This window comes from Aptenodytes patagonicus, chromosome 25 (assembly GCF_965638725.1).
Source record: "Aptenodytes patagonicus chromosome 25, bAptPat1.pri.cur, whole genome shotgun sequence".
Taxonomy (NCBI): Eukaryota; Metazoa; Chordata; class Aves; order Sphenisciformes; family Spheniscidae; genus Aptenodytes; species Aptenodytes patagonicus.
The window spans coordinates 5720822-5733894 of NC_134973.1; the positions used below are offsets into that span (position 1 = coordinate 5720822).

Here is a 13073-nt window from a genome sequence, read left to right on the forward strand (position 1 = left end):
GGGCAGAGGGTGTGAGCCAGGCCGGAGCTGCCTGCTCCATGCCCATGTGAAGCGGTGCTGTTGCTGCCTGCTAGGAGCCTGCCGTGAAGCTGCTTTTGCTCTGGTTGCAGTCCCGTCTCCCTGCTCTGCAGCCCGGCCGAGAGGCGAAGCAGGCTGGGAGTGTGCTTGACAAATGGGCCCCAGTGCTGCTGCCCATCCCTCTGTCCCCACAGTGCCCCGTCCCTTCCCGGAGTGCTTTGGGGACTGATGCACATTCCTCCCCTAGGGATAAAGATCCCCGAGAGCTGTGTCCGTAAGGTGCTGGAGGAGCTGAAGCAGATGGACGAGAATGTGAAGCGAAAGCACAACCGACTCCTCCAGGCCCAAGAGCAGAGCCCGCAGTTCTCCCTGCCGCTGCACATCCTGCCACAGCCCCTGGACCTCACGCAGACGGGGCCCGGGGTCCCCCTGCCCAGGCACCCCCTGCGCCAGGACGAGATCCTGGACTTGACCTACAGCCCTCCCAGCAACAGCATTCCCGACGTGGTGATGAACCCAGAGCCTGGTGCGTTGTGCTTCCCCTCGGAGCCCATTCTCCAACCACACCAGCAGCACAGGTTACCCTTTGGCTTCAGCCACCCTTCTGCCTTCAAGAGCCCGGCCCCTGTCCTGGATGGGAACATGCCTCTGAGCTCCTCGCTGCACGAACACCTGCCTCTGCCTCACCCAGGACCCTTGCAGACACTGCAGCAGCAGCAGGAAGATTTTGTCCAACAGGATGGGAATATCAATTTTAGAGAGATCCTGGAGGACATGCTAAGGACGTTAAATGGGGCCCCCCAGGAGAACATACTCCCCCAGGAGCGCCAGAGTGTGATCCAGTTCAGTGGGCCTTTCCCAGAGTTCTGAAAGCCCGCTGGGCACGCCAGGTGATGCTTGGCCGCTGTGGATCCATATCCTTTGGTGCAGAGGTGAGAGCTGGGGAGCCCCGGCTTTTCTACTGGTTTGGACTGACCCTTTTCTGTTTTTGAGGGAAGAAAAAAACCCTATAGTTCCTTAAAGAAAAGTTTATTTATGTATAATATACAGTCAGGCATGTATAGATTTGTATATAACATGTGCTTGGGGCGACTTGAGTGCTGCCAAGTTCAGCTGATCTGGACTGATGGTCTCTGCTGTGTTCGAGTCCTGCTCAAAGGTCAGTGCCCGTGTAGGACTGAGGAGAGACGCCCCCTCCTCTGTGCCCGTCCCCCTGCAGACTACTGAGTTTCCAAGCTGGGTCGTGCCTTCCCCAGCCCTCCAGCCCAGACAGCTGGTCCCCCCAAGAGCTGGCTGACCAAACTGTGCCTGCATTGGCTGCTGCCAGCTTTCCTCTTGGGCTGCCCCAGCCCTGCTGTGGGCCTTGAGGCTGCTCTGGAGGGCTGGGTCGGAAGGCAGGGGTGAAGGGGAAGGGAATGCTGTCCCAGAGGAGTCAGGAGCCACTGAGCTCAAGTGTCCCTCTGTGCAGGGCTGAGCAGGCGTAGCTGAGAGAAGCAAAACTGACTGCGCCTGCTCTGCCCTTCCCAGGAAGGGACACTGACACCTCTGGGGCTGCCTGAGCTCCGCAGGAGAGGGCAAGAGCTGGCTGCACCCGTGCCTCGTTTGTCGGTATCGTGGCAGAGCTTGTGAGTTTGTCAGAGCTCAGCCACACCGGGACCACGGGGAGATTCCCCAGAGCAGAAGGGCCGCGTGTCCCATCAGCCTGTCCTGCACTTTAGCCTCGCAAGGTCGCTGTGGCTGGCCGTGCTTTGTCCATCTTCCTGCTATCATGTGGTGTCCTTTCACCTGGCCATCTCACCAGCCCTGTTCTGTAGGGCTTGTCCTTGGCTGGGCCGTGGACGCAGGCCCGGGTGTCTGGATCTGGGCGACCCAGCCCTGCCCACCGCTGACCTCGGTGAGAGCTGCTCCCAGGCCCCAGAAGGGAAGAGTTCCCTGGTGAGCACTGGGGATGTGCGGTTATCGCTGCTCACGTTGCAAATTCAACCTCCAGTACCAAAGAGCAAAGGTCTGCTTTGCAAAGCACTGCCCCAGACAACGCACTGCCCCTTGGCCAGGAGCGGCTGGGCGAGCTGCCTTCTCCCCAGGACAAAGGTAGCCTCCAGCCACCTTTGCCACCATCCCTGTTCCAGCAGCGTCTCACCTCGGCAGGTCCCGGGGAAACTGTCTTTTGTTCTCTCTTTAATCTAAGGAGTCTGGCAGGAAGCTGCCTGCTGGCAGGAATGCTCCGGGCCTGGCAGCTCCTCCGCAAGCCTCCCCTCTGCTGTGTTTCTTTTCTCTGCCTTGAGTCATCGAGGTATTTCCTAGAAGTGGCACCAGGATGTTTTCAGGGGAAGGACACGAGACCTTCCCTGGCTGGCCCGGCCCTTCCTCGGAGAGGACCTGGGGAAGGAGGTCCAGCCGGGAGAGGCCTCTGCTGGGGTCCCCCCATGCCCTGACAGGTCAGTCTTGAGGGGGCTGGAGCTTTACAGTGCCTGGTTGAGTCCCCTCCTCCAGGCAGAGAGCCTTGACCCCATCCATGTCCCCCCCCAGGGCTTAGGGACTGGCCGAGCGCCCTGTTTGCTGTTGGGAAGTGCTTTGGGTCAGTGTCCGCAGTGTTCGTGCTCCTGCTGAGACAGGAGCTACCTTCCCCGACACATTAAGACCGTGGACCTGCCCCACATGATGCACGCGTGGGTTCATTTTTGAGGTTGCTCCGGTCCCTCCCCTTCGTTTTGGGGGCTTGTCCGTACCCCCCACACTCCCCAGCTGGCATCTGCCTCCCACCAGCCCGCCTGGCCAGGGTCAGCCCTGCAGTCGGGGCCGCTCGGGGCTGCATTTTACTGCATTCAAGGAAACCTCCTTACCTCAAAGTAAACACCAAAGATGGGGAGCCCCTGCGTGCCCCCTCCCCGGGGCCCTGCTGCTGCCCTGAGAGGTTTGTGCTTTTCCCGCAGCTTTGCTCATGGCAGCCATGCTCGCCTCTAGCCGCGGGGCCGTCCAGGGATCGCCGCTTTCTTGGGGTGCCGCAACAGCCTTTTCCTAGTCCTGAACAGAGCAAGGCTCTCCCCTTCCCCAGACCCTCCTCTATTTAAAATATATCCCAGTCCACACCACTCATGGAGAGGCCCTGGCTTCGCCCGTGTCCTGGTTCGTTCGCTCGGCGCTCGCTGAATTCTTAGCGAGGAGAGAAAGGGACGCCGGGAAAACCCATTTCAGAGGGGCTTAAACTCAGGAATAGCGAGGAGGAATTCTCCCGCTAGGCACCCTCCGCCAGCCACTTCTCCGCTGTCACCCGGAGGCTTACCTGGTGGCTTTGACATTAATTTTAAAATATATGCAATTCTCCCTCCCTGATCTCTGGAAAGACAGAGAGCACCTTCAAGGAAGCCCTTCCCTGCCCCGATCCTGTGTTTTTGTCAGGGTTAATAATATGTAACAATATCTTTTAACTAAATTATTATGCAGTTGTCCTACTGATTGTATGTATTTTTAAATGAGTCCCTTTTTTTCTTCCCTTACACCTTTTTGTTAGCACTTTTTAATCTGCTTGTTGTTTGCCTTTGTTTTTCTATGTGTATTTATAATTAATTGAGATGTATATATGTAAAGAGATTTTTTTAGAATATGTGCCTTTGACTAATAATTCCTGAATTTTCTACTTGCCTCAGAAGGATAATTTTTCATTCTGCTCAGTAAAAATGGAAAGGAAGCCACATACGAGATTTCTGTAAGTCCCAGCTCTCTGTCTGTCTGTCCGTCTGTCCAGAGGTGTAGACCTGCCCCAGGATCCCATTTGGGACTCTGATCAGGATAGGGAATCCCGAGGGCCAGGGTCCTGCCGGCAGCTGGAGTTTATCTCCTGTGTCACCAACTCGGTGGCTGTTGAGGACTGCTGTCCCGAGCCACCCCCTTCTCCCGGGGCCGAGCCAGGCAGGGTCCGTGCGGAGGAGGATCCTCCCCGGAGCTAGCCCGAGCGCTGGCCTTCGACGAGGCTGCTCCTTCCCGGCTTCGCTGGGGAAAACACAGATAAAGGAGCCACTGTTCAGGCATGTTCCTCCAGCACGAGCCGTTGCTGTTTTGTCACTTGTGGCTGCTGCGGCGCCGGGACATCTCGCCCAGGCACTGCCGGCCCCGCTCTGTCCCTGCGGGAGGTGGGATGGTGGTGAGCCATGGGCGCTGGTAATGGAGGAGCAATTTGCATCTCGCCTTGTGCAACCACGGCTGGGCGTTGCGGTGCTGCCGAGAGAGTTCACGGCGAGACCGAATGGGGCTGCGGGGCAGCTCCCGAAACCAGCCCACCTACCCCGGGGGGGGGGGCTGAGCGGTCAGGCAGGCTGGAGCAGGATCCTCCTGGCATCCTTGACATGCCGGGCTCCGACTTGTGGGGACCAGCAAGGACCCTGGGGCTCTTCCCCACTCCACCCTTCGCCCCGCATCGAGGACAGGGCTCCCCGTGGGGGCCCAGGGTGGTTGGGGGCTGTGGATGTTAAGTGGAGACCCAGCACCTCCCCCGGACCCTGGGGAAAAGAGGCAAAGCAGCACTCCTGCGCAAGTCACCCGTGAAACACAAGCTCTCCCTGCCCACGGGAGACGCTGGCCCTCTCTGGACTCGGCCATTCAAGGCTGTGCTTTTGCAAGCACCGACAAGCTGCAGCCGAGACTTCCCGAGGAGGATGGATGCACCTGTGGTCAGACACGTCTCCAGCTACACGAGGTATTTCACCGTGTCCCAACATGACTTGGTTTTGTTTTGCAGTAATTGCTTCTGGCCGTGGCTTGTGCCACTGCTTGGAACTGTCCCCTTTGCTGCCCTGCCAGGGCCGGGAGGGGTTTCGGGGCCAGGGGGTGCTGCTGAGTGCCCAGACTTTGCCTGTAGTCTGTCAGCCTTCAGCTGTGTTCGGAGAAAAACAACCCAATTGCCTCATCAGGGCGAGGAAGGGTCCTAGGAGGGCCGAGTCCCAGCTGCGGTCCCAGAGGGAACGCATGCCTTCCCCCTGCACGAGCCCCTCGGGAGCGCTGGCTGACCCGGGATTAGTGTGCAATTCCCTGCTCAGCACTAACGAGGATTATCCCTGCTGGGCTCGGGAGTTGTGTAAGGTCTTGGCTCCCCTGCAAAGCTCTGGGTTCTCACCAGGAGCAGTGCAGCAGATCCAGCCCTGTCCAGCACTCACTGCCACACACCCAGACACAACCGACTCATTTCTAGTACGTTTATTGCAAGGGGACACCAGATCCTGTTTTATGCCCACAGAAAAGGGCTGCCCAGCAGCGGCCGCCGGCCCTGTGAAGCCTTCTTCCAGCAGGTGCACGCCAGATCTTCAGGTCTGCCTCACCAGCAAGCTGGCTTGAAGACAGACCGTCATTGGGGCTGGATGAGCCTCCACAGGCAGCAGGAGGGCCGGTGCTGGGTCGAAGGGACAGTGCAGAGGTGAGATGAGCAGGTCTACAGGTAGGCAGGCAGGTCCTTCTCGATCACCTGTGAGACGGAAGAGAGCACTGTGCTGCGAGAACATCATTGCCCCAAAAACATGCCCGAAGCCGCCTCCATCCCGCCCCAGAGGGACTGCTTGGAACCACCGACCCACTGGTCGGTGCTGGGCACCCGCTTTCCCTGGTGCCACAGCCAACCCCCCCAGAGCACAGGGGTGCCTTTTCTCCTCCCAGCCAAAGGAGGAAGAGAGCCGAGACACAGCAGCGGAGCCTGCTCTGGAGTTGGCACTGTTGCACGTCCCCTTCTCCCGCGGGTCAGGCAGAGCTTTAACACCAACCACGCCGGCAGCAGACTTACGTAGGGATCCTCCATCGGACTGTACCTCTTCACCACTTGGCCCTCCCGGTTAATGAGGAACTGTGGAAGTGAAGCAGCACCCAGGTGAGCGAGTCCAGCTGTAACACGGGCTCTGCAGCCCTGCGAGAGCAGCCCAGGGGCAACCCCAGCTTCTGGTGGGGTTTGGCTGGGGCGGGTCCTGCCTGCAGAGCTGTAGCCCCTGGCAGGCCCGCTCCCCCCTCAGCTGGTTACTGCCTCTCTGGGACAGGGCTGGAGACAACCAGGCTAGGGTCTCCTGGGGGTCTCCAGGCACAGGGACCAGGACAGTGCAGGAACCCCTCGGGCCGCTCCTATCCCGACATCCAGGGTAACCGCACAGAGCGGAGCCTGTGCGTGAGGATCCCTCCTTCCTGCAATGCCTCAGGGACTCCCCACCGCCCCCCCAAAGAGTGAGGGCGTGACCTGGGCAAGCCTGGGAGAAGGCAGCTGTGTCCTACCTTAGTGAAGTTCCACTTTATTGCACTAGGAGAGAAAAAAACAGAAGTGAGACGGTGGCAGAAAACCCCCTTCCTCCTGCTGCAGCCAACCCCTCCCTGCCTGCCGGGGTGGCTTCCACAGCCCCCCCCCCCCCCTCCCCACACTCACTTGCCCAGGGTGCCTCTTCCTTTGGGCTGCTCCTTCATCCACTTCCAGAGCGGGTGGGCATCGTCCCCGTTGACGTCGATCTTGCTGTACATGTCAAACTTCACACCGTAGTTTTCAGCAAATGCCTTAATCTGAGCGTTGTCCCCCGGCTCCTGAGGAAGGCAACAGAAGGGGTGTTCTGTGAGCGTCCCGGGGCCGCGCACGGAGCCCGGCCAGCCCGGGGCTGCCCTTGCGCTCCCGGGGAGCCCTCGCCCCGCTCCCCCGCATACCTGTTTTCCAAACTGGTTGCAGGGAAAGCCCAGGATGCGTAAACCCCTCTCAGCGTATCGGGCGTACAAGTCAACGAGCTGAGTGTAGTTTACAGCGGTTTTTCCTCATTTTGAAGCCACGTTGGTGATGATGCAGACGTAGCCTCTGGAAAGGGGGCGACGGCTCAGCAGCCGTTCCCCGGGCAGGAGCGGGTAGAGGCCCCTCACCCCCCCCCGGGGCGAGGCGGGAATGCGCCCGTAAACAAGCTCCTCTCCCGGGTTATGCAACCGATTGTCCCACTGCGGCTTAATCACCGCCCGGCGCCGCGCCGGGGCCCTTTGAGCCGCGTTCCTTCCCCCCCCCTCGGCCCCGAGGCCGAGCGGCGCCCAGCCCTTCCCTCCTACCGGTACTTCTCCAGGGAGACGTCGTTGCCATCGATGTCTCGGGCGTGGAAGTCGTAGATGGCCTTGGCCGAGCGCCAGTCCTCCGCTTGGGCGCACTGCGGGGGCGACGGGAGACGCCGTCAGCCGCGGCCCTCCCCGTGCCCCCCCCCCCCCCCCCCCCCCGGCCGGGGGGAGCCCCGCACCGGCGGCTCGGTGCCTCCGTCCCTCCGCCTGGGCCGGCAGCTCCGCGCCCTTCGCTTCCCCGAGCGACCCCCGGGGGTGGGGGTGGGGTGCGGCTCCTCCGCCCCCCCGCTCTGCCGGGCCCGGGCCCGGGCCCGGGCCCGCGCCCGCCCAGGCCTCAGCCCCCGCCGCCCGCCCTGGGCGCCTCACGGCCGCGGCGGCAGCCCGGGAGAGCCCCGGCCCCCGCCGACCCGCGGCCCCCGCCGACCCGCGGCCCCCGCCGCCTTGGCCTCGCTCCGGGGCGGAGCGGGCCCCGCCGGGCCGCGCTCACCATCCTCCGGACCGGGCCCCGCGCCGCTGCCGCCGCCCCGCACAGCAGCGCCCGCCGCACCGCCCGACCCCATCCCATCGCGCCCCACCGCCCCCGGCCCCTCGACCAATCGGCGGCTCGCACGCCCGGGGGCACCGCCCCCTTTCGGCTGCGCAGCCAGTCAGCGCGCAGAGAGGCGTGCCCGACCCGATGATGGATGGGAAGCTGACCAATGGAAGAGCAAGGTGGGCGGGGTGGCCGTGGGGATGTTTGTCGGCGGGGCGGGCGAGACCATGGGGGCGAGGGGGCGGGGACAGACCATGGGGGCGAGGGGGGGCGGGGTCAGGCGGCGGCGGGGCGCTGCCAGGCCGGGCCCCCCCGCGGCGGCGGTTTCCCTCCTGACCGGCCCGTTGGCCGCGGCCTGTCCCAGGCTGGGTCGCAGACAGCCGGGTGAACCGCCCCGGCTGCGGGAGAAGGACCCCCGGCCCCCCCCCCCCGCTCCGAGCGAGCGGCGGGAGGCGGCCCGCGGCGGACTACAGCTCCCAGGAGCCCCCCGCGGCCGAGGCCCCCGCGGCCGCCCGGCGCCGCCTGTCGCCGCGCGGGCGGGCGGGCGGGCATTAGCGCGGGCGGCCCGCGGGGTCCTCGGGCGGCGGGCGCCATGGACGACGAGGAGGAGACGTACCGGCTGTGGAAGATCCGTAAGACCATCATGCAGGTGCGGGCGGCGGCGGGGCCCGGCGGGGCCGAGAGCCGGCGGGGCCGAGAGCCGGCGGGGCCGCGGGGCAGCGGGGGCTGCGGCGGCCGGGCCCGTCCGTTCGTCCGTCCCCGGGCCCCCGCCGGAGCGGCGAGGGCGGGCCGCCTGACCCGAGGGCGCTCTCGGCAGCTCTGCCACGACCGGGGCTACCTGGTGACCCAGGACGAGCTGGACCAGACGCTGGAGGAGTTCAAGGCGCAGTTCGGTGACAAGCCCAGCGAGGGCCGGCCCCGGCGCACGGACCTGACGGTGCTGGTGGCTCACAACGACGATCCCACCGACCAGATGTTCGTCTTCTTCCCGGGTGAGCGGGGCCGGCCCCGGCGCCGGGGGCGGCCGCCCTTCCCCGGGCTGCGCCGCCTCCGCCTGGCGCGGTCGGAAGCTGGGGGGGAAGGTCCGGCTTGGCTTTCTGGAGGGGTCAGCGGCGGGAGGGAGGGCTCTTGGTAACCCCGGGGCTGCCCCCTTCCCCAGAGGAGCCCAAGGTCGGGATAAAGACGATCAAGATGTACTGCCAGAGGATGCAGGAGGAGAACATCACCAGAGCGCTGATCGTGGTGCAGCAAGGCATGACCCCCTCGGCGAAGCAGGTACAAAGCGCCGTAAAAGAAGGCTGCCTCCGAGTCAGGGTTGTTGTTGGGACCGCGGGCGTTTTGCTTGTTTGTTTTTCAGCGCTGCTTTAGATTAACGAAAGCTTAGGATTTCCGTCCCGATAAAATCTTTCGCTAAAGCCTGTTGTACCTTAACACGGGCTCTTGCTTAATGTGCAAGCGTACGTAACCAGAACAACTGGTTCTGGTTCCAGAAGAAGAGCTGATGGCCCATCAGCAGCCAGGGGGTTGATGAGAGAAAAGAAGATACGTGCCAGCGGTCAAGAGATGCGTGCGCTCTTTGCCCGCGTAGCTGTATCTGCGTGAGCGCGAGTGTGGTGATTCCACGTTTGCAGTGACTGGTGTTTATCGAGGAGCAGATCTGAGCCCAGGCAGGGCTGTCCCAGAGCTGTGCGGCAGTCCGTGACAGACCTTTCCCTTTTCAGTCCCTGGTAGATATGGCTCCCAAGTACATCCTGGAGCAGTTCCTGCAGCAGGAGCTCCTGATCAACATCACGGAACACGAGGTGAGCAGTGTCGGGCAGCGGAGCAAGGGCGGGACGATCGGTCTTTTGTGCCGACCTGCGGCTCGGGCTGCTCCTAGAGACCTTCTCTCGGTTGGAAGGCCGGGCTGAGTGACGCCGTCGGAGTTTTCTTCCTTACAAACGTGTCGCTTCTCCCGCCACTGAGAGGAGCCAGTCGCTTTCTCTGGCTTTCTAACCGTCGGGTCGCTCTGCCCTGTTGTTTACAGTTGGTCCCGGAGCACGTTGTCATGACAAAGGAAGAAGTGACTGAGCTACTGGCCAGATAGTATCCTTTGTTTGTTCTTGCCCTTCCTGCCTGCTTGTGACGCATGCTTGCTTTGGGCTGAAAGTGAACACATCTGCGTGCGACGGTTTAGTGCTTTCTTCCGTTCGCTGTGCTAACGAACGGGCAGCTGGGCCAGCTGCGTGTTCTGCTGGGGGGAGCTTCTCCTTGACTCCCTGCGCAGTAAGCTGAGAGAGAACCAGCTCCCGAGGATACAGGCCGGGGATCCTGTGGCCCGGTACTTCGGAATAAAGCGTGGTCAGGTAAGAGAAGTAGACTCGGGCAGCAGTTCCCTGTGGGCAGGGCAAGGAGCTGAGGTCCTCTACGGTATTTCAGAACTCTCGGAGACAGGAAGGGTATCTCTTTCAAGCGTAAAAGCTGTTGTAGGTTAGGTACGGATGTGCGTAAGCTGAGCAGACTTCTAGCAAGGAGACGGCAGCCTCGGCTGCCTGCTGGATCGGCTGGTGACAGCCAGCAGATGTGACACCAGCCCCGCGCTCTGTGATCTCCCCCCTCCCCTTGCACAGGGGGGCGGCACTTCCACGCTACGCCCCCGCTCTGAGGCAGGGAGCTCAGCGCCGACCGTCTCCGTGGCTGCTGAGTGCCGCAGCTTTACAGCCACGCTGCCTGGGCCTGAGCGCGCCCCTGTGTCGGGCAGGGAAGCCCTGCAGGGGAAACTCGCCGCCAGCTTCTCTCCCTCATGAGTTCCTCCTGTCGGCCTTCTAGGTAGTGAAGATCATAAGGCCGAGCGAGACTGCGGGCCGCTACATCACCTACAGGCTGGTGCAGTAATCTGGAGCTATCGGGTAAGGCGGAGTACGAAACCCTCTGGCTGGCGGAGGGCTTTGGGCAGTGCCTTAGACTTACGCTGGGGCTTTCCGGGATTGACTTGAAGTGAGCTGTCTCCAGGAAAAGATCATCCCAGAACTTTAAACTGTCTGTGGAGGGAACCGTTAGTGAGAGGACAGACCAGAGCAAGGCTTAATCAGTCTCTTGCCTCAGTATCCACCGTTTAGGACATGCCTGTCGGTGTTCAGGGCATGCAGTGGGGCTTGGCCTTGAGAGCGGCCTGCTGAGGGAGGCGTGAGGTGATTCGCATCCCGAGTTCTCTTTCTTCCAGGTGTGGAAGAGTTGTGTGACACCTCGCGATCCTCCCATCCACCGGCAATTTACAGACGTGCTGAGACGTCTGCCTTTTCATAGATGGCCAAGAAAATTCTCTTTCCGTGTTGCCTCTATGCAGTTGTGTTACTTGGCCTAATTCCTTGTTTTCCAGCATGGACTTTGCTGTAACTCCTTGCTCTTCGCTAAGGACTCGTGCCATGGAAGTAACCTGAAGCAACTGATTTGTGCAGGGAGGAAGCGAGTGGAAAAAGGCTTTTGCTTTCCTATTTTATTTATAGGATCTTACTTTTAATAAAGGTTTGTACTCTCGCTGTTCCTCGCTGGTATTGTATTTCTCAGCCCTTCCCGTACCAAAGCCTTCTGGACTTCGCACGTTCCTGTATTTTTCATTCTGTTTAGGGTGCCTTGCTGCTGAAGCCCTGATGGACTCTCCGTCATGGCTGAGCCAGGAGCTCACCCTGCGGAACTCTGATCCAGCTGTCGTGCGCAGTTTTGACACTGCAGTTCAGACTTACCTCGTTGCTTACCGTACCTGTTCTAACCTCTGGCCCTTGTTTTGAGACCTTGGTGTTCAGATATTGCAACGGAGAGTTGCTTATCACCCCCCAGTCGCTTTCATTTTAATCTGTTCCAGGTCTCTTGAGGGTTTTTAAAATTCAGTATACTTGCTGGAAATACTTGGAGTACTTCCTCACGGTGCTTAGCCTCCTGTGGCCACGGGCATGTGGGTCTGGAAGACTCTGATCTCCAGGACAGACACGGGTTGGAACACGCTGATTTTATTTTATTTTTTTTTTTTTTGGAAGCATGTCGATCTGAACCCAGCAAAACACGTAACGCAGCTTCATACAGCAGCACAGGCATGTCATAACAAACACGCTTTACTTCTTCCACGCTGAATTAATACACAAATAGAAGGGTGCCTGTTACCATGTGAAGCTCAAGCGTAGCTTTTGTCCCTTCCCTCACTCACATTCACCTGTCACCCATCCTCGCAAACACACGCGGTACCGCCCGTGGTAGCAGTGCTGGCAGCAAGAGAGGGCAGTCGGCCTCATTCCTCTTGCTGCCGTGGAAATGACCTGCTGGAAAAATCCAACCCTCCCGTTGAAGAGCTGCGGAGCAGAATGTCTCGCAGGTATCTCTGGCTCTTCTTTGGCTCAGTTACAAACCAGCCAGCTGTAAATTAACTCTGGTTTTGTGTACCTTTAACTGTGTGTACTGTGCTGAGATGCATTTCCGATTAGTCTCGGAGAGCTCTGGCAGCCGCGAAGCCCAGGCTCTCCCCTGTGCTGGAGGCTGATCCTCTGAGGGGCCAAACGTCTGGTTGATCGCCCAGTTCTACAGTAACGAGGTGTGTATAACCCTCAGACGCCACTCGGTGTATCTTCAGCTGGAACATCGCTCCCGCCTCGCTCGCTTGGCTTCCTTGGCCAGAGATCGGCCTCTGCCTTCCCCCTCGCTGTCCCGTTGGGGTGGATGCTCTGCAGAGCCTGATGCGTGAGCAGGCAGAGCGAGGGATGATCTGGTGTCCAGCATCTCCCCGAGGAAGGGTCTGGCTAATTGTTAGAAAACACCTTTGGATTCGTGCAATTTCTTAGGAGCTGTGGGCTGCGAGTTGCTTGTGTGTGAGGTGCCCTCGCGCATCTGTCCCTGGCCGGGAGCTCTTGGTCTTTGCTGGTCACGCGCCCTCCCGGGCCGCGGGTCTAGTGGCACGCTCAGCGGCGACGGCAGGAACGCAGCCCGGGTACCCTAGCCCAAGCAGGGTGGTAGAAGGAAACAGCTTTCAGCCCTTTCTAAGCTTAAAATCTACTTGTTTCTCTATGCTTCAGTGCAGAAAAGTCTCGTAGCTTTAAAAAAATACTTTGGCTGGTCTTGTTTAACCCTTTAAGTTCCTTTGCCAGCAGAGGTAGTGGATTCGTGTTGAAGGGTTATCTCTTTACAAAAAAAAAAAAAAAAAAAAGCCTCTTACACTGGCAGGGGCTGTGACTTGATCCAGGCCGTGGGGGTCCTGAGGAGGAGGCACCTCCCCTTGGTGACCTGCTCTCTGCCCAGCTCCATCTCGCGGCCGGCTGGAAGAGCAAAGGCGTAGCCCAGGACTTGCAGCTCAGATTTTTGGACACCAAATATCTATCAAAAAAAAACCAACCCCTGAGAGATCAGGCAACGCTCAGGACCCTGCAGCGAGGAAAACCTGTCCCCTGAGCTTGCTCACAGCCTGCGGGTTGCTCTTTGCGTGGCTCCTGCCAAGTAGAAAAATGCCCATAAA

General features: G+C 60.5%; 3 protein-coding genes across 7 annotated transcripts in view; 2 read left to right on the forward strand and 1 right to left on the reverse strand.

Moving 5' to 3' along the window:
• Positions 1–3618, forward strand: part of SBNO2 (strawberry notch homolog 2) — a 68357-nt gene extending 64739 nt beyond the window's left edge. For 3 of the 4 annotated variants that reach the window (XM_076359133.1, XM_076359132.1, XM_076359134.1), the window contains one exon: positions 266–3618. In XM_076359133.1, the coding sequence (XP_076215248.1) occupies positions 266–888 (623 nt within the window). In that variant the 3' untranslated portion in view covers positions 889–3618. The remainder of the gene's footprint in view (positions 1–265) is intronic. The other variant, XM_076359135.1, reaches the window with a different exon arrangement.
• Positions 3619–5193: 1575 nt separating this feature from the next.
• GPX4 (glutathione peroxidase 4) lies at positions 5194–7630 on the reverse strand. Its single transcript, XM_076359449.1, has 7 exons — positions 7553–7630; positions 7063–7157; positions 6679–6823; positions 6410–6561; positions 6262–6286; positions 5786–5845; positions 5194–5473 (listed from the first exon to the last, which is right to left on the reverse strand). The coding sequence occupies exons 1-7, from the start codon at positions 7628–7630 to the stop codon at positions 5441–5443; spliced, it is 588 nt and encodes a 195-aa protein (XP_076215564.1). The 3' UTR covers positions 5194–5440.
• A 514-nt stretch (positions 7631–8144) lies between these two features.
• POLR2E (RNA polymerase II, I and III subunit E) lies at positions 8145–11119 on the forward strand. 2 transcript variants are annotated; one of them, XM_076359613.1, is made up of 8 exons: positions 8145–8246; positions 8415–8589; positions 8757–8872; positions 9319–9399; positions 9624–9682; positions 9864–9942; positions 10406–10485; positions 10800–11119. In XM_076359613.1, the coding sequence occupies exons 1-7, from the start codon at positions 8190–8192 to the stop codon at positions 10469–10471; spliced, it is 633 nt and encodes a 210-aa protein (XP_076215728.1). In that variant the 5' UTR covers positions 8145–8189; the 3' UTR covers positions 10472–10485; positions 10800–11119. The 2 variants fall into 2 exon arrangements, with proteins under 2 accessions (XP_076215728.1, XP_076215731.1); XM_076359616.1 differs by having other exon boundaries at positions 10956–11119.
• Positions 11120–13073: the final 1954 nt, after the last annotated feature.

What these genes read in the sequence shown, in the direction of transcription:
- POLR2E (XM_076359613.1), top strand. Translation starts at nt 8,190, where the DNA reads ATGGACGACGAGGAGGAGACGTACCGGCTGTGGAAGATCCGTAAGACC. An exon ending in GATGTTCGTCTTCTTCCCGG is followed by an intron (nt 8,590 to 8,756) that starts GTGAGCGGGGCC and finishes CCCCTTCCCCAG; the next exon opens with AGGAGCCCAAGGTCGGGATA. An exon ending in TCGGAATAAAGCGTGGTCAG is followed by an intron (nt 9,943 to 10,405) that starts GTAAGAGAAGTA and finishes TCGGCCTTCTAG; the next exon opens with GTAGTGAAGATCATAAGGCC.